Raw genomic sequence first — 19,276 nt, forward strand, 5'->3', positions numbered from 1 at the left:
GGCAACAGCTACTCGGGTACTATGCAGGGAGTTGGGCAGCAAGATATTGGTTCACGTTACACTTGAACCTCTGCATGTCAGTACAGTTGGGGAAGCAGGAACCTGGAATGGAATTCCAAAGTCTAGCGGTTCTGGGGAAGAGACTACTGGAGTAGAAAGATCTTTTACATCTAGGGATCTCTACTGTGTAAGGGTGGAACTTTGCTGCTTGCAGAGTTTGTCAAGGGTGTTCACGTCGTGGGGGCATAAGTGATTGCAGTTCGTCAGAGCATTCTCCATTAAAATACTTGTAGAACAGGCATAGGGATGCTACATTTCGTCGATGGGACAGAGGCTGAAGCTTAGATTACAGTTCAGGACCTATCAGATTGGCGACTCTCTTTTGAACCTTGTCAAGGAGCGTGAGACAAGCAGCAGATCCACCAGCCCAAATACGACAACAATACTCCATACATGGGCGAATGGTGGCCTTATAGAGGTACAGGATACTTTCGGGTGTTAGTAGTTTTCTAGCATGGTAGAGAGAACCTATGTTTGTTAACTGTCTTACGAATGTGTATGTGTCGCTGTGAAAATTACAGCTTCCTTATGTTAAGAATAACTCAAACTGAAAGCACTTTGTACAGAACGTGTCAAGCTAGCCTAATGGTTATTGTGCTTGACTCATTGTCTTTATGTTTAGGCTTTGATCTAAGCTCGAGTATTTATCCCTTTCTCACAGAAGAGATGTTGCGAGTTTGTCTCTGCTTTATCGTTATTTTCATAGTAAGCGCTCAGCTGAGCTCCATTCTATGGTCCCCTCTTGCCAAACTTTCACAAGAAACACCCGTCTAGCAGAAAACACTATCACTAATTTCCCCCACTCTTTATCTGTGCCTAAACCTAGACATAGATTCCATGAGCAAAGCTTTTTTCTTAGAACTGCACGCCTATGGAACTGTCTTCCATTTTCCTGCTTTCCAGCTGGCTACAATATGGTTGTCTTCAAGTCTAACGTAAACAAATTTTTGATGAGCCGTTCCATATGAGTGAACAAATTTACCGAATTTCCATTACTAACGATTACTATATTTTCTAATTTCTACTGTACACTCTTTAACCATTATCCTCGAATGACCTCTTGGCCTTTATATATATATATTTTTTTTTACTAACAAGAAGTGAACTGTTTAGAAATAAAACATAGTATTCGTATGCACGTGTTTCAGTTTATGTCCATTGTTTTTTTTATTATTTAATTTTTTTTTTTAAGGAATTTAACGTTACGTTTAATACCTACGGTATTTCTGTTTAAAATAATAAGAAATTTTGCATTAATTAAAATATAATGTTGATGCATATTTTACGACCGGGCAACGCCGGGCGGTCTGTTATTAGTAATATAAACAAGTGAGGTATGCATGGTCCCCCGTGAGTGCACAGTGAACGAGGCATAAAAAAATGACTAAGTTCAGCAGTTGCTCCCCCCCCATTTAACCCCAAAAGTCCGTTGGGGACGTCAAATCCTGGTGAAAATGATCAAACGATGCAGTTTTAGGCTTTAACATATGTAAATTTGAGTTCTGCATCATGCAAAAAAAAAAGAAATGACAAGTCCATCATTTTGCCCCACTCCCCAAGGCCTTAACATATGTAAATTTTAGTTCAACACCATGCAAAACTGCTAAATAGACATATGCAGAAAATTCACCTTTATCCGTCCGTTCGTTCATCTATCCACATTTTTCTCAATAACTACGCCTTGGAATTTTTTAAAATTTTGCACAAACATTAAACATGATATGAGTTAAAAAAAAAGTAACAAAACGGATTTTCCGGGAAAACTCCAGTTGTCCCCCTAGGGGTGCCTTTCAAGTTAAAATGCAAAATAAAGAAATGACCATCATTTGCCCCCCCCCTCCGCATTTAGCCCCAAAAGTCCCCAAGGCCATAACATATTTAAATTTGAGTTCAGCACCATGCAAAACTGCTAAATCGACGTACACAGAAAATTTTTGGACAAATATGGTAAAATAGTCCCAAAAATGGAGTATTTTTATTAGCCCCCAAAAAGCCCCTGGGGCACACCCAAGAGTTATTACAAAGTATAAACAAACAAAATTATATAGAAATCAGTTAGTTACAACTTTTCATAAAGTTTTATAAAAAATCCAAGGCATCTATTTTTTTTTTAATATTAACCCGAAAGGCACCCCTAGGGGACAACTGGAGTTTTCCCTGAAAATCCGTTCTGTTACTTTTTTACTCATATCATGTTTAATGTTTTTGCAAACTTTCCAAAAATTCCAAGGCATAGTTATTGAAAAAAGTGCGGACGGATAGACGAATGGACGGACGGACATGGGTGAATTTATAGGTCCATTCTCCTTTTGTCGAGGTTAAAGAAAATGTTAATGGACTTCTGATGGATTTAACATTTTTCTTTGTTCTTCGAATTAAATTTTTCTTTATCTTTGAAGTGTCACTTGAAACCTGGCATTTTGCTGGAGAAAAAGTATCTAAATTTTTTTTTTTTTATCTTAGTTCACTGTTGAAATTGTCTCGTCACACATATGCAAATGGCCTTCCTGTATTAGTAGTTCAAAGGGGGATAACTCACTTTTTTATTGAAGAATATAAAAAGAGTTGTCTACCCTTAGAAGTAAAATTTTGTTTATTTTTCTGTAGAAATCTTTTTTTTTTTTTTTACAAAGGAGTCACCACTTATCAAGGCACAGAGGCCACTCGAGGATAAGGCTTAATAAGTGTACAGTGGTCAATGGGACAATGTTGTAGTAATTGTTAGTTGTGGAAATTTGGTAAAACACACAGTCTGTTATCGTGTTTGTTTTCTGTTCTGACTATGGGTTGCTGTTTATACAATTTGTGAAGAGTTGTTTCCTTTTTTTTTTGCATAGGCATCACCACTTATCAAGGCCAAGAGGACACTCGAGAATAAGGGTTAAGAGTGTACAGTAGTCAATTAGACAATATAGTAATCGTTATTAATGGAAATTCAGTAAATTTGGTAACTTAAGTGGAACGGCTCATCAAGAACTTGTTTACATTGGACTTGAAGACAACCATATTGTAGTAAGGAAAGCAGGAAAACGGAAGACAATTCAACAGGTGTGCAGTTCTGAGAAAGAAGCTTTGTTGATGGAATCTACGTTTATATTTAGGCACAGATAAAGAGTGGGGGAATTATTGATGGTGTTTTCAGCTAGACGAGTGTTTCTTGTGAAAGTTTGGCGAGGGGGGACCATAGATTGGAGCTCAGTCGAGCACTTGCTATGAAAATAACGATAAAGCAGAGACAGACTCGCAACATATCTTCTGTGAGATAGAGGTTGCAGGGGAGAGAAAAGGACATCTGCTGCCCGGGGTTTTTTCGCAGCCTCAGGAAGCCTGCATCCTCCCCTCACCCTGGAGACCCCCGCAGTTATTATATATTATAATATTATTGCTCAACAAAAAATGAGTTATTCCCCTTTGCATACGTGTGATGAGACTTTTTCAACTTAGAAATAAAAAAAAAAATTTATGCTTTTTCTCTAGCAAAATTCCAGGGAGCCTGCAATACCCTCTCTCCTGCAATTTCGGGGTCTGCGGGGGCGCTAAGCACGGTCCTGGTAGCTAGTACATATATATTTTTGGTATTATTATACAAACACCGTGACAGGGTTAGGGTTTATGTTTAGGGTTAGGGTTAGGGTTAATTCGCTGTCACGGTGTTTGTATAAATTTACCATATTTTTTTGTATGATTTTAATGGTGTTTTCTTTATTTCTGATTTTACACCTTTGATAATAATCTTTATCTTATTATTCCAGGAAAAAGATGCTGCTCAAAGCCAACACGAAGAGTCAGTACAAGCACTAATGGTATGTGTGAAGAATTATTACCGCTTATATACATGTTTACTCCCTTTATATATATATATATATATATATATATATATATATATATATATAGTAAATTATAAATATTAAAGAATTAATATTTATAAAGTAATCTCAACCAGATGTAAAAGCTCGATAAAACCAAATAGGAGATACGAGGGGTGTGCAATAAGTAACGCCCCTGACACACTTCCAGTTGTCTGATGTAGCTGAAATTTTGCATGTGCAATGATTTATATCTCTACGGGTTATGTGGCAAATTACAGCTCTGAAATAATTTTGGTTTCTGTTTTACAGGGGTTTGAACTGAGTCAAGTGTGAAATGGAGCCTATTGAATGTCGAGCAGTGATCCGGTTTTTGTATTTGAAACGACGCACACCACAGGAGACTTTTGATGAAATGAAAGAAACTTATGATAATGCCCCATCATATGACCTTATAAAACGCTGGCATCGTGAATTCAAACATGGCCGGAAGTCTGTGGAAACAGCTCTCAGACCTGGTTGCCCCCTTTCTGCCATTGATGAGGCATCTGTCCGTCAAGTTGAGGCTGCCATTTTGGAAGATCGGCGCATTACTATTCGCCATATAGCCCAAGATGTCAAGATTAGTACAGGGTCTGTGGAAACTATCATTCATGACCATTTGCATATGCATAAGGTGTCTGCCAGATGGATTCCCAGGTTGCTCACACCATTCCAGAAGCAAGGACGCATCGAGTGCTCGAGGATAAATTTGGAGATGTGACAAGAAAATGAGTCAAAGTTTTTCAAAAGACTGATTACACAGGATGAAACCTGGATCCATCACTATGATCCAGAGACCAAAGCCCAGTCAATGCAGTGGAAGCACTTGGACTCACCACCTCCAAAGAAGGCAAGGGTGCAGCCCTCTGCTGGCAAGGTCATGCTCACAGTCTTCTGGGACCAGGACGGAGTAGTGATGACAGATTTCCTGGCAAAGGGTACCACAATTACAGGAGCCTATTATGCTTCACTTTTGAGGAAATTAAGGGAAGCTATCAACATCAAGAGGCGGGGCAAGATCAGCAAAGGTACCCTCCTCCTGCAGGACAATGCTCCGGTCCACAACTCGCATGTCTCCAGATCAGAAGCACGGGCGTGTGGTTATGAAATTCTTCCCCATCCTCCCTATTCTCCTGACCTTGCACCCTCTGACTTTCACCTCTTCCCAGCCATGAAGTTGTTTTTGAAAGGAAAGTGTTTCCCAGATGATGCAGCCTTGATTTCTGAAGTTAAATCGTGGTTGGAGGACCAACCTGGGGTGTTCTACAAAAACGGTCTCCGGAACTGCATCAAACGATGGGAGAAATGCATAACTCTGGGTGGTTCCTATGTAGAGAAAGACTAATAACTGTGCCAAGTTTCGTTGCTCTACTGCTATGGGAAGTGGGTCAGGGGCATTACTTACTGCACACCCCTCGTAGAGCTTATAATAAGAGTAAGTAGTTAATAAAACATGTGAAAAAACACTTTGAAAAAGAGTTAAAAAACATATTTAATTTTAAAAAGGAAGCACAAAATAAGTGGATAGTTTTTAATCCGTGGAGTTTCGAAGCAGAGGGAATAGGGTGAAGAAAAAAGTGATTTCACATGAATGGTGAAGAGTAAAATGGTGATGGGTCATTGGATATTTTACCCTTCCCTCTGCTTCACTTTTTGTTATCAAGTAAGATCTATAACTTACATGTAGTTTCATTTAATGCTTTTGTAAGCAAAATCCGATCCCGCATTTTGCTAGATCCTACCCTCTGACGAGAAGCAAAGTATTTCTTTGAAACTCCGCGGATTAAGGACTATTCACTTATGTTGTGCTTCCTTTATAAAATTAAATATGTTTTTAACTCTTTTTCAAAGTGTTTTTTAACATGTTTTATTAACTACTTACTCTTATTATAAGCTCTACGAGGGGTGTGCAGTAAGTAATGCCCCTGACCCACTTCCCATAGCAGTAGTGCAACGAAACTTGGCACAGTAATTAGTTAACTATGGGTTAAATAGAAACTGACTTGAAAAAAAAATATATTCTAGTAAAACTTTTCTTCAAAATAACTGTATTCGGCATGAAATAACCTGAAAAGGGTTGATATGCCGTAAAACAAAAACAACCAACCAACCTTGCTGCTTCGGTTGCTTGGAGACTGGGTAGAAAAGTACCTGTCAAGAATCCGTTCTTTACAATCAGCACGACAGGTGCGGGGCAGGAACTGGCCCAGTACCTGTCAGACCTGAGATATGCCGTCAGAGCCCACCCTCCCAGGAGGTTCACCCACCCAGGCCTTACCACCTGGCTTTTGGGTGGAGTAAGTTCATTGCTTGGTTCTTGAAGTGCCCAATCGGGAATTGCTGACGGGGATGCTCAGGCAATTTTTGTGAGGCAAGAGTATCCCTCCTTTAGGGGAGCTTACTTGACACTCCACTTTCCTACTCTTGTGTCACACACTGCTTTGGTGGGTAGCATTTAAATCCCCCCCTCCCCACATTCATCGCAAATATTGCAACTTTATTGTATTTATAAAGTATATACATCCAAGGATGGAATACTGTTGCCACATCTGGGCAGGAGCTGCTAGAAAGGACTCGTCCTGCTTTGATAGTTCAAAATAGACTTCGTAGCCTCGTAGGGGATGTCCTTTTCTCTTCCCTGTAACCTCTTTCTCACAGAAGAGATGTAGCGAGTTTGTCTTTGCTTTATAGTTATTTTCATGGCAAGTGCTCGACTGAGCTTCAATCTATGGCCACCCCTCGCCAAACTTTCACAAGAAACACTCGTCTAGCTGAAAACGCTATCAATAATTCCCCCCACTCTTTATCTGTGCCTAAACCTAAACGTAGATTCCATGAACAAAGCTTCTTTCTTAGAACTGCACGCCTGTGGAACTGTCTTCCGTTTTCCTGCTTTCCAGCTGACTACAATATGGTTGTCTTCAAGTCCAATGTAAACAAGTTTTTGATGAGCCGTTCCACTTAAGTTAATAAATTTACCGAACTTCCATTACTATCGATTACTATAATGTCCAGTTGACTACAGTACACTCTTTAACCCTTATCCTCGAGTGGCCTCTGGGCCTTGATAAGTGCTGATGCTTATGTAAATGTTGTGGTTGCAAGGTTGAACAATAATTAGTAAGGAAATACAATGAAGACGCAAACAACAAGATAACGCAATAATAAGTGTATTAAAGAAAAGCTATATTTACAATATGTACAAATGACGGTGTCGAGTCAGAGAGTCTTGGTGGGAGGACATGTACGCTCTTCGGCGTCACTTCTGGTGGCATTTGAGTAAGACACACCAAGGCCAACCTAGGCTTGCCATTTATAGTGTTATGTTATTCGCATATGCAAATAAGTGGTTGCCACCACAACAGTAAAAAAAAAAAAAAATGTATTTTCTAAGTTGGTATTTTTTCAACAGTTATGCACTCTACAGCTGCATCACTATGCTTTATGACCCATGTATGTTTCAGTGTGCATTAAAAAATTTATTCCTTGTTATTTCAGTCGAAGCTAATGGAACTCGAACACAAGTACCAAATGCAAGAAATGAAACAGAAGGAACTCAATCTTGAGTTGGTATTGCTTCAGGAACAAAAGCATTTGGTCGGATCCCCAGGAGGGCGCAAATCAGGTAAGATCATATTCAAATTTTAATTGCGGGTGGAGTTCTAATAAGATTCTCCCCACCCCCCACCCGGGGGCCAAGAAAAAGTGGCAATAATACTAATTAACATGATGATGGTAGTTCCTGGTACCTCTTGCAATGACGAGAATTGGGTTTATAAAAAAGTGCACTGAACAGTATCTAGGTAAAGTTCGGAATTTAGTTATTAACTAGTCTGGGTGCCTGGCGTTGCCCGGGTGTTTGGAGGTATAAAAAAAACAAAAAAGTGGTTGGAGGCAGGCAGGCTCGAACCCTTGACGCGAAGGCGGGAAATAAAGTGAAAGAAAATCCGACATATTACCCCTACTTCATGACATGACCGGAAGTGTAAAGCGTTCAAATTTAACGTAGTCAATCAGAAATGACGTTGCTTTTAAACCTCCCATGAAGGTCGTTTTTAATGTGTGTGTGGTGGGGTGGGGTGGGGGAACTGTTTTCTTTCCTTTTTTGTTGGAGACATGGCAGTTTATCAGACGACATTTACCTGCTATTTTAGAATCTCCAACCAAGAGATCTCTTTAGGATTCTAATAGCCTCTGGGTGCCCGGCGTTTCTCGAGTGTTTATGTGTGTTGCACAAAAAAAAAGTAATAATATGCAGGCAGGCTCGAATCTGTGACACAAAGACAAAAAAAAAAAGTGAAAGAAAATCTGACGTCTTACCACTACGCCATGACGCAACTGGAAGTCTAAAGCGTTCAAATTTAACATAGTCAATCAAAAAGAAATAGCGTTGCTTTTAAACCTCCCATGAAAGTCGTTTTTAATGTGGGGGGAAAAGCAGCTCCCTCAAAAAAAAAGACACAAGATAGTTTTTAATGTGTGTGTGTGGGGGGGGGGGCAGTATCCAAATAAATAGTAATCGTCTCAGTATGAAGGGTTTCCCCTACACTGACCAAGGACCAATTACAGGGTCAGGGGGTGGCGTTTTCGTTCGGTTAGTTTCACTTTATTTATACGAAAAAGACAAACAGCTAACACGACGGGACGGAGGGAATTTTTTAAAACTCGATCAAAAAAAAGATAAGAGATGATGTCGGTTTGCGAATCTGAGAAGTATAAGAAAACTTCTCCTGGAATTTAACCGACACGAGAACCCCGACGCAAAAAGCATTTCATGGACGTATACAAACGTACGTGTCCATTTTGCCTTGTGTATATTAGACTAACGGAGGTGCCCGGCGTTGCCCTGGTGTTTGTAGGTGTATGTGTAGGCGGGGGGGGGGAGTAGTAACACTGTGTAGACATAAAAAAAACAATGTTAAACCTGTTAAAAAATCGGAAAAAACAAAACAAAAAAATAAATAAATAAAAATAAAGCAAAAAACAAAAAAAAACCAGTGAAAAGCAGAAGGAAATGGCATAAATAACCCTGTTTACCTCGGATGGAACCTGCAATCTTAAGATAACAACCGTGTGTTTGGAGGTGTGTGTGGGGGGGGGTAACCTTAAGAATACGTGAAGTAATAACCCTGCTTAAATAAAAAAAAACGTTGCCCGGGTGTTTGGAGGAGGTGTAAAAGAGAAGAAAAAAAAGTTTTGGTCGGGAGGTAGGCTTGAACCCGAAGCCTCGAGGCTAAGGGGGGGAAAAAAGAGTCTGACACATTTTCACAAGATGGCAAAAAGACAGAGAACTGAAAACAGACAAAATTAAAGGTTTTAAAAAAACAGCAACGTTTTCTACGTCAAACATGATATCGTCCTAGCAGAAAAGGAAAATGAAGGAATGATTTTTTTTTTTTGCTACCCCTCCCTGTAGAAAAGGGTCCAGTTGAGGGTGAAAGAATGAATGTTTTTAGCCAATTTTCTTATATTTGTCGTCCGAAAGGTCGAGCTTCAAAATGATACCTATTTGGTGAAAATCCGTTGTCTTTGCCAAATGTTTTTGCAAGACACACACACACACACACACATTTTGCCTTTTATATATTAGACTAGCGGGGGGGGGGGTACCCCACGGTGCCCGGGTGTTTGGAGGTGTGTGTTAAAAAAAAAAAAGTTAAAAGGAAAAAAAAAGTTTTAGTAGGAACCCCGAAGCCTTGACGCGAAGGTGGAAACCAAAAGAGGGAAAAAAGCCAACCACCTAACCATCTCGCCCATGATGGCAGAGGAATTGAGAAGCGTGTTAAATTAAGGGTTAAAAAGTCGGAGAGGTTTGATTGACAGGTGGCCGCTTAACGAGGTCATCGCGGGAGCATTACGATGACATGGCAGTTTTTTATTTAATGTGGGGCAGTCTTTTGGCATTTGTTTACTTGTTTCAATGTGGGGCACTTTTGGCTTCCCCAAGATGATAGTGGGGGGGGGGGGTTGTCCAAATTGAATAGCAATTGTCTGATATAAGGAGAAACTCCGTATTGATCAAAGCTTAGGCTTCGTTTCACTTTTATTATACAAAAAAGCTCAATCCACATGAAGCGATCGGAAAATGTTGAATATTTAGCTTTTCAAACCCAGGCAAATTAAATAGACAGGCGACCTCCGTTGTTAACTTGTAGATATTATGATTTCGACGTGATATAAAAAGTTTTAAGAATGAGGGAGCCGACCGAGAAGCTTGGCAAAAAAAGCCTTTTGCAGACATACACGAAAATGCACGCACATTCACACACATTTTGCCTTTTATATATATACTAGCGAGGGGTACCCGGCGTTGCCTGGGTGTTTTTCAGGGTATGTGAAAAAACCCCGAAAATGTGAAAAAAAAACGAAGCCTTCACGACGCGCAGTTGGAAAATAGTAAAGTGTTAAAAAAACAAACAGGTGCGCGTTTTTGATTGACGTGACGGCGATAGGTATTCAGCAGTTACGATTTTGTGTGGAACAGTTTTGAATGAGGTGAATAAATCGGTTTGTTTGTTTTTAAAAACCCGCTCCCTGTTTATTAGGAGGAGCGAAATGAAAGCTACAGTCTGATATGGCGAAGTCGACATTGAACAAACGTTACTTAGCTCTCTTGAGACAACTGGCTTTCGGCCTGTTATTAGAGTCGAGTTTCGCTTTTTTTTTATACCGAAAACTGAATGTAACGCATGCCGATGCGGGAAATGTCGAATAATTAACGTTTGAAAGTCAATAAAATTAAATAGACAGGCGAGCTCGGTGGATAACTCTGAGATATTACAATTTATAGATGATATAAAAAGTTTTAAGAAGTTGTGAACCGAGCAGGCGCTTCTTTGAAAGAAGTCTTTTGTGGACATCAAGGAAAAGCGTACATACATACACACATACATTTTCGCTTTTATATATATAGACTAGCGAGGGGTATCCGGTGTTGCCCGGATGTTTGTAGGTGTGTGTGAAAAAAAAAAGGTGCCCGTGAAAAAAAAAGCCTTGCCGACGCGCAGTTGGAAAATAGTAAAGTGTGAAAAAAAAAAAACAGGTGCGCGTTTTTGATTGACGTGACGACGATAGCTATTCAGCAGTTAGCATTTTGTGTGGGACAGTTTTTAATGAGGTACATAAATCGGTTTGTTTGTTTTTAAAAACCCGCTCCCTCATCTCGAAATGAAAGCTACCGTCTGATATGACGAAGTCGACATTGACCAAACGTTACTTAGCTTTCTAGAGATCACTGGCTCTGGGCCTGTGATTAGAGTCAAGTTTCGCTTTTTGTTTGTACCGAAAACCGAATGTAACGCATGCTAATATATATAGATAAATTATTGGCACTTCTGCAGGATACAGTTCTTGTCATGATTACGAAATTTCTTGAATCAACATTGTGCCACACGTTCATTGATATCACAAGCTGTCCTGGCAGCTTTTCGGCCTAGTTTGAACTGGAACAAGAAAATTGTGTGGATTTGAATTTTGTCCATACTGTCGAAAAGCTGCAAAAAATGAATGAAGAGATTCAGAACGGTAACGAATAACATGATTCGATCGAGCGAAAAACGCGCTCTAAAATAATATATAACATGGCTGTATACATCAATGAATTAATTCCGAAATCATATATAAAAGGAAACCGAAAGAGAATTCCAAAGTCCTGCCGTTCTGGAAAAGAAGCTATTAGAGTAAAAGGCTTTCTTACATCTAGGGATCTCAACTGTGTAGGGGTGGGACTTTGTTGCTTGTCGGGTTTGTCGGGGGAATTTTCGTCGAGGGGATGCAAGTGCTTGTAGTTCATCAGAGTGTTCACCATTAAAATACTTGTAAAACAGGCAACATTACATCGGAGGTACAGGGGCTGAAGTTTAGTTGACAATTCAGGATCTATTAGGTTGGCGACTCTCTTTTGGACCCTGTCCAGGAGTGAGAGACTAGTAGCAGATGCACTAGCCCAAATGTGACAGCAGTACTCCATACATGGGCGAATGGTGGCTTTGTAGAGGTACAGGATACTTTCAGGTGTAAGTAACTTTCTAGCACGATAGAGAGAGCCCACCTTCTTTGCAGCAGCCTTAGCAATAATCTCGATGTATCTATTCCAAATGTTTCCTGTGAACGTTAAGCCAAGGAGCTTGAACGAAGTGCTCTCAGGTAAAATATCTCTAACCATAGTTTATGGTGGTTGGTAAGGTTTCATGTAATTATTAAAGGAAACTAGCTTTGTCTTGGCAGCGTTGAACGTTACCATCCATTTTTGACCCCATTTCACTACAGACTGAAGGTTTTCCTCCCAGGGTTTCAGCTATTACCTTAGATATGTGCTCATTAGTTTTCCCCATGTGCCTGCTATAGAGCGTGGTGTCGTCGGCAAATATACCCATCTCAGAGACAATTTCAGTCCACCACTTTTTGGTAGACAATGTTCTTTTTATTTTTGCCCTGTTTCTTTCAAATGTTCCCTGTTTTTACAATGTTTTACTGACTTCTTTCTTTGGTGAAGAGCCGCTGCACGTCAATTACTAGCAGCTTTCTAGTAATTGTGACGTGCAGCGGCTTTTCACCACAGAAAGATGTCAGTAAAATATTGTAAAAACATTGCCGGGTCGTAAAATATGCTTAAATATGATATTTTGATTTTAATTTTTTTTTTTTTATTACATTTTCACCCCAAACAAGGCACATTGCCACTTTGGTGTAGGGGGCTACTATCAGGGGAAACATCTACTGGGGTACTATGTAGGGATTAGGGCAGCGAGATGTTGGTTCACGTTGCACTTGAACTTATGCATGTCAGTACAGTTGGGGAAGCAGTGCCCTGGAATGGAATTCCAAAGTCTAGCAGTTCTGGGGAAGAAACTACTGGAGTAGAAAGATCTTTTACATCTAGGGATCTCTACTGTGTGGGGGTGGGATTTTGCAGCTTGTCGGGTCTGTCGAGGGTGTTCACGTCGTGGGGGCACAAGTGTGTGTAGTTCATCAATTATTTCGTATTTATTATTATATTAGACCCGATATATAGTAACGATTTAAAAAGTTTTAAAATAATAATAAAAAAAAAGGACCGAGAATTGAAACCAAAACGTTTAGCGTACGATTTACTTTTTTGTTTGATGTTAATGCCTGAGCTATGAAGACATGTTTACGAAAAATTAAATCATGAATAAAAAGCTTAGGGGGCTACTATCGGGGACATAAGTTGCGGGGGCATTATGAAGGGAGATGAGTAGAAAGATGTCTGTTCACATTACACTTGAACTTCTGCATGTCAGTACAGTTGGGAAAGCAGTATCCCAGAAGGAAGGTCCAAAGACTTGCAGTATTAAGTTTCATGTCTGCAGACGAAAAACTGACAGGAGTTAGGTAGGCAAATTTTTTAAACAAATATATATATACGCATACATGAATATATATGGAAACATTTTATAAATACTTTATCTGATCCCAATACAATTTCCGATTCTGATTTTTTTTTTTTTAAATTCTAAATATGTAGTTCCAGAATTTTTTTGGAGGCGGAGTGGGTCGTTAATACCCGTGTAACATGTGCACCTTTGGAAACGTAGAAGTACACTTGTTGGAGGTGGGGGGGGATGATCTTTAGATTTTGCAGTATTAAGTTTCATGTCTGTAGACCAAAAACTGACAGGAGTTAGGTAGGCAATTTTTTTAAACAAATATATATATATACGCATACATGAATATATATGGAAACAAATTTTTTTTTTTTACTGTAAAGATTTTACGCAAATATTACGCAAGTATAAATCATGTAGAATATCTGCATGAATATAATTACATGTAATAGTTAACTAAAGATGATTCTCGCATAAGAAAACCGAAGCAACTAATAGCGAATTATTTAAAAGAATATGCAAATTAGATCTTTTGCTAGTGAATGCATTTCCACAACCCATATATAACAAAGTTGTATTTTCTTTTTAAATAAATAAGAAAAGGGGTTTTTAATATGAATATCGATACACAAAAATAAAAAATTGATAGGAGTATAGATTATTATAATCATGTTCGAAAACGGAGTTACATCAAAGGGAGATCACTCTACTATTTATGTCCGGTGTTGACACGTTGGCCGTTTTAAAGCCAAATTTTGTGAAATTTGGCTTTAAAAAACTGCATTTGGCCTTTTTCAGTGGCATAACGTATGAATTTCCGATTCTGATTTTTTTTTTTTAAATTTCTAAATATGTAGTTCCAGAATTTGTTTGGAAGCGGAGTGGGTCGTTAATACCCGTGTAACATGTGCACGTTTGGAAACGTAAAAGTACACTTGTTGGAGGTGGGGTGGGGGGGGATGATCTTTAGATTATTGTTCTACTGATAATTTAAAATGTATAAATACTTAGCATTTTATCATCAACTAGCAGGGGTTCCCGGCGTTGCCTGGGTGTTTAGGTGGTGTAGTAAGGACCTTCGGGGGGAGGGGTGTAAAAACAACAGTAGCGAGTGTACCCGGGTGTGTGTTGGTGGTGTTGTAAGGAACCCCGTGGTGGTGATGAGGGGGGGATTAAAACAACAGTAGGCAGAGGTGTTAAAAAAAAGTGGTAGAAAGCAGGCAGGTGTGCTCGAACCCGCAACGTGAAGGAGGGGGGGAAAAAAACTGACGTCTTAGTCGATGTCTCCATCGCTTGACCGGAAGTTGGGAACATTGAAATTAAGGCTAGTCAATCGAAAAGAGAGGATGACTTGAAAAAAATGGTGACGCAATAACCGACCCCTCCTTGTACAAAACGGCTTAGTTTAGGGTGAAGGAATTAATGTTTTCGGCCAGTTTTTCGATATTTGTCGTCCAAAACGGCGAAGTTGAAAACAATACTGGTTTGGTCAGGTTCCGACATGTCCGTTGAAAGTTTTTGGCAGATATACACACACACACACACACACACACACGTGCGCATTTTGCCTTTTATATAATAGACTAGCGAGGGGTACCCGGCGTTGCCCGGGTGTTTGTAGATTGTAGGTGTGTGTGAAAAAAAACCCGAAATGTGAAAAAAAACCCGAAATGTGAAAAAGAAACAGGTGCCCGTGAAACAAAAATGAAGCCTTTATGACACGCAGTTGGAAAATAGTAAAGTGTGAAAAAAAAAACAGGTGCACGTTTTTGATTGACGTGACGGCGATAGATATTCAGCAGTTAGCATTTTATACGGGACAGTTTTTAATGAGGTCAATAAATCGGTTTGTTTGTTTTTAAAAACCCGCTCCCTGTTTATTAGGGGGAGCGTCTCGTCTCGAAATATGAAAGCTACCGTCTAATATGACGAAGTTGACATTGACCAAACGTTACTTAGCTCTCTAGAGACCACTGGCTTTCGGCCAGTAATTAGAGTCGAGTTTCGCTTTTTGTTTATACCGAAAACTGAATGTAATGCGTGCCAATGCCGGAAATGTCGAATAATTAATGTTTGAAAGTCAATAAAATTGAATAGACAGGCGAGCTCCGTGGTTAAGTGTGAGATATTACAATTTATAGATGCTATAAAAAGTTTTAAGAAGTTGTGAAGCCTTTTGTGGACATCGAGGAAAAGTGTACATACATACATACATATATTTTCGCTTTTATATATATAGACTAGCGGGGGTTCCTGGCGTTGCCCGGGTGTTTGGAGGTGTAAAAGAGAGAAAAAAAAGTGGTAGTAGGCAGGCAGACTCGAACCCGTGATGCGAAGTGAAAGAAAAGCTGAGATCTTACCGCGACGCTAAAACGTGACAGGAAGTGAAAAGCGTTCAAATTTATCAACGTCAATCAAAACGTTTAATTTGAAGTGAATAAGTCAAGAATCACACAGGCGCAGAAATGAAGGTTGGCTGCATGCCAGTTTCTGCTTCCCCACGATGTTGGGGAAAACCAGCTCCCCACAAAAAGGGGGAGCTCTCCAAATGAATAGCAATTGTCTGATATGAAGGGTTTTCCCCCCCACATTGATCAAAACTAATTGCGTTTCTGGAGGTCTCGACCGGAAAGCCAGGCGACCTACTTCGCTCAGATTAGTTTCGCTTTTATACAAAAAAGACGAACGAACACGTGAAAGAACGGAATAGAGGGAATTTAACAAAACTCTATCAAAATAAATGCAGAGACGACGTTCGTTCGCAAATCATAGATATTATAATCTAGGGAGTATATAAAAAGTTCTCTACAATAGTAACCCTCTCGAGACCCCCACCCCCCCAAAAAAAGCATTTTGCGGGTATACAAAAACGCGAGCGGCATTTGTGCCTTATATATATATATATATATGAAAGCGAAAATGTATGTTCGCTTTTTGTGTATGTCTGTAAAAGGCTTTTTTCCGAGAAGCGGTCGGTCGGCTCACAACTTAAAACTTAAAATATCCACCCGCCTTAATATTTCAACTTATATCACATATAAATCATAATATCTACGAGTTAACAATCGAGGTCGCCTGTCTATTCAATTTGCTCGAATTTGAAAAGATAAATATTCAACATTTTTCGCTCGCTGCATGTGGATTAGGCTTTTTCTTATAATAAAAAGCGACGCTAATTTTGGCAGTATTTTTTTCCGGTCGCGATCGGCAGCTTTGATCAATGTGGAAAATTTCCTTATATCAGACAATTGCTATCCAATTTGGGCAATCCCCTTGTTATGGGGAGCTGGGCTTCCCCCCCAATATCTTGGAAAATAATAAAAAAAAAAGAGCATTCCCGCAGTAACTAAAATACTGCCTGTAGTCAAAGTTGACCTCATTAAGTCATTAAAATGTGCACTTGCCAATTCCAAGTAAGTAAATAAATAAATTCAAACCTGTTTCTGTTAGTATGTCGCGGTGGCCCAGTGGTTAACGTCGCACGTTTTTTTTTTTTTTTTTCACATTTTAATTTCCAACTTTGCCTCAAGGGTTCAGGTTCGATCCTCATACTCACCTGCCAAAACTTTTTTTTTTTATTTTAACCCCCCCCCCCCGACACAAACACCCGGGTGTTTTGATTTACCCAAAACCACACACACCTCCAAACACCCGGGCAACGCCGGGTACCCCCTGCTAGTATAATAGAAAAAGAAGATGGACAAAATGAAGATTCATACAAAGACAAAACTAAAACAATTATAAAAGTACAAAACGCCTGGATTTTTCCGAATTTGTTGATTTGAAATTTGTTTTGATAAATAAGTATATTTATTTATTTAAAAAAAAAAAAAATGGCTGCACTAGTTTTTCTTTCCATGTTATCAATAGTGCTTAAAAAACAGTGAATTTTTATATTATTTACAAACAACGCGTAGATCGACGCTCACACTCTAATGAATATTCAAGAAACTTTAGATTAGATTCAAAGTTGCAAAATAATAATAATAATAATAATAATCTGTCTTCCCCTCTCCTCCCCCTCCCTCATTTTCCTTTCCTCCCTCTATTTCACCCCCACCAAAAAAAACAAAAAACAAAAAATAAAACGTGCGTCAGCACAACTGACACCGAAACTGATAGTCGAAGGGTCAAAGAGGATGGAAAAACCGAGGAGAGAAATTACTAGCCAGACCTCCACTGAATGAGTGCAAAGCGAACTAGGACTTATTGTCACTCAAATTCCAGTAAAGACTAATGGTAGCTACCAACGAGAAATCAATAATAAATGGTTGTTGCATATATATATATATATATATATATATATATATATATATATATATATATATTTTTTTTTTTTTGTTTTTTATAAGTTTTGGTTTCGGTTTCGATTCAAGCTGATGCACCCAAGTCATATGGATATATATTTTTTTTGTTTTTGAAATCACAACTTCATAATATATAAAAATCAATAAAAAATTAAAATAAAAAACAAAAAAATGTGTTTTGGTCTAAAAACCATTAAAGTTTGAATTTTGTATTCCTATATTATTTTTTAAATTTTTTTTTAAATTACATTTTCACCCCAGTAGGGGCTCCTCCCAGAGGTAACATCTACTGGTGTACTATGTGGGGATTTGGGCAGCAAGATTTCTGTTCACGTTACACTTGAACTTCTGCGCGTCAGTACAGTTCGGGAAGCAGGGACCTGGAATGGAATTCCAGAGTCTAGCGGTTCTGGGGAAGAAGCTACTGGAGTAGAAAGATCTTTTACATCTAGGGATCTCTACTGTGTGGGGGTGGGATTTAGCTGCCTGTCGGGTTTGTCAAGAGTGTTTACGTCATGGGGGCACAAGTGCTTGCAGTTCGTCAGAGCATTCTCCATTAAAATACTTGTAGAACAGGCAGAGGGATGCAACATTTCATCGATGGGACGGAGGCTAAAGCTTAGGAGCGAGATTCCCATATTATCAACAGTGCTTAAAAAAAGTGAATTCCTATATTATATGAAACAAAAATAATCGTTTTTCGCATCGGAGAATAGGTACAAAATTTTCCAATTCCGATACTGGTTTTGATATAATATATTTTTGAAGTATATATAAATATATATATATATATATATACATATATATATATATATATAAATACCCGTTTGCATATACTTTTTTTCATGATAAAGCTAGAACCCAGAATTAGATGGAATCGAGCAATTGCATCGACAACAAACAACGCCAGACCCAAAGTGGGTTTCGATGTACTGCATCTTATCCGTGATGTGCTCCGACATATGCGCAAACCCAGGTCATCGCACGTATGAAGTGTGCAATACTGACGACCTAACCGTATGGGCTGCAGTGCGATCTATTGGCTGTGCCTCGATTTTAATTTATATTCCATCTAGTTCTACATTCATGTGAAAAAGTCGACGAACTGATGTGATATCTACCGCCTGCATGCCAGCAGTAACTATCTTAGTTGCTTGTCACATCTGTCGCCTTTCTCAAAAGTTTTAGGTAGACATGCAAACATACATACATACATTTATATATTGGTAGCTTAAATTTTTTACCCAAACCGATTAAAACACTTGCCCTATCTCTGAATACCCTTTATGTAAAATTTCAAATGTTTAGACCAGAAATTGTCTGAGTAATTTGGTATAGACCGCAGACGTCAATTTTTTTTTAAATTTGACCCCTATTATGACCCCTTAAAATTTATAGTTTCGGGCTCAAATCACTTTATTAAGTTAGATCCAGATTCAAGGAACCTATATCTAAAATTTCAATTGTTTATACCCAACATTGGCAGAGGAGTTTGGTAGTGTTCTCAAAGGTCAAATCATTGAACTTTGACCTCTTAGCAGCAAAATTTATGGCCGAAGACGGATTATAAAGATTTTCCCAAATCTCAGTACCCTGTATATCAAATTTCGAGTCTATAGACTTACAATTTAGAGAGTTATTGCGTAGGGAAATGTACACAGATACACACACACACAAACAGACAGGCACTTTCACTTATATATATATATATATA

General features: G+C 38.9%; 1 protein-coding gene across 19 annotated transcripts in view; it reads left to right on the top strand.

Annotated features, from left to right (window-relative positions):
- Positions 1-19,276, top strand: part of LOC145270654 (RIMS-binding protein 2-like) — a 1,565,000-nt gene that overhangs the window by 1,116,289 nt on the left and 429,435 nt on the right. For all 19 annotated transcript variants that reach the window (XM_080126270.1, XM_080126275.1, XM_080126269.1 and 16 more), the window contains 2 exons: positions 3,813-3,863; positions 7,407-7,533. In XM_080126270.1, the coding sequence (XP_079982396.1) occupies positions 3,813-3,863; positions 7,407-7,533 (178 nt within the window). The remainder of the gene's footprint in view (positions 1-3,812; positions 3,864-7,406; positions 7,534-19,276) is intronic.

This window comes from Euprymna scolopes, chromosome 46 (genome assembly GCF_053919585.1).
Source record: "Euprymna scolopes isolate OS-2025 chromosome 46, ASM5391958v1, whole genome shotgun sequence".
Classification (NCBI taxonomy): Eukaryota; Metazoa; Mollusca; class Cephalopoda; order Sepiida; family Sepiolidae; genus Euprymna; species Euprymna scolopes.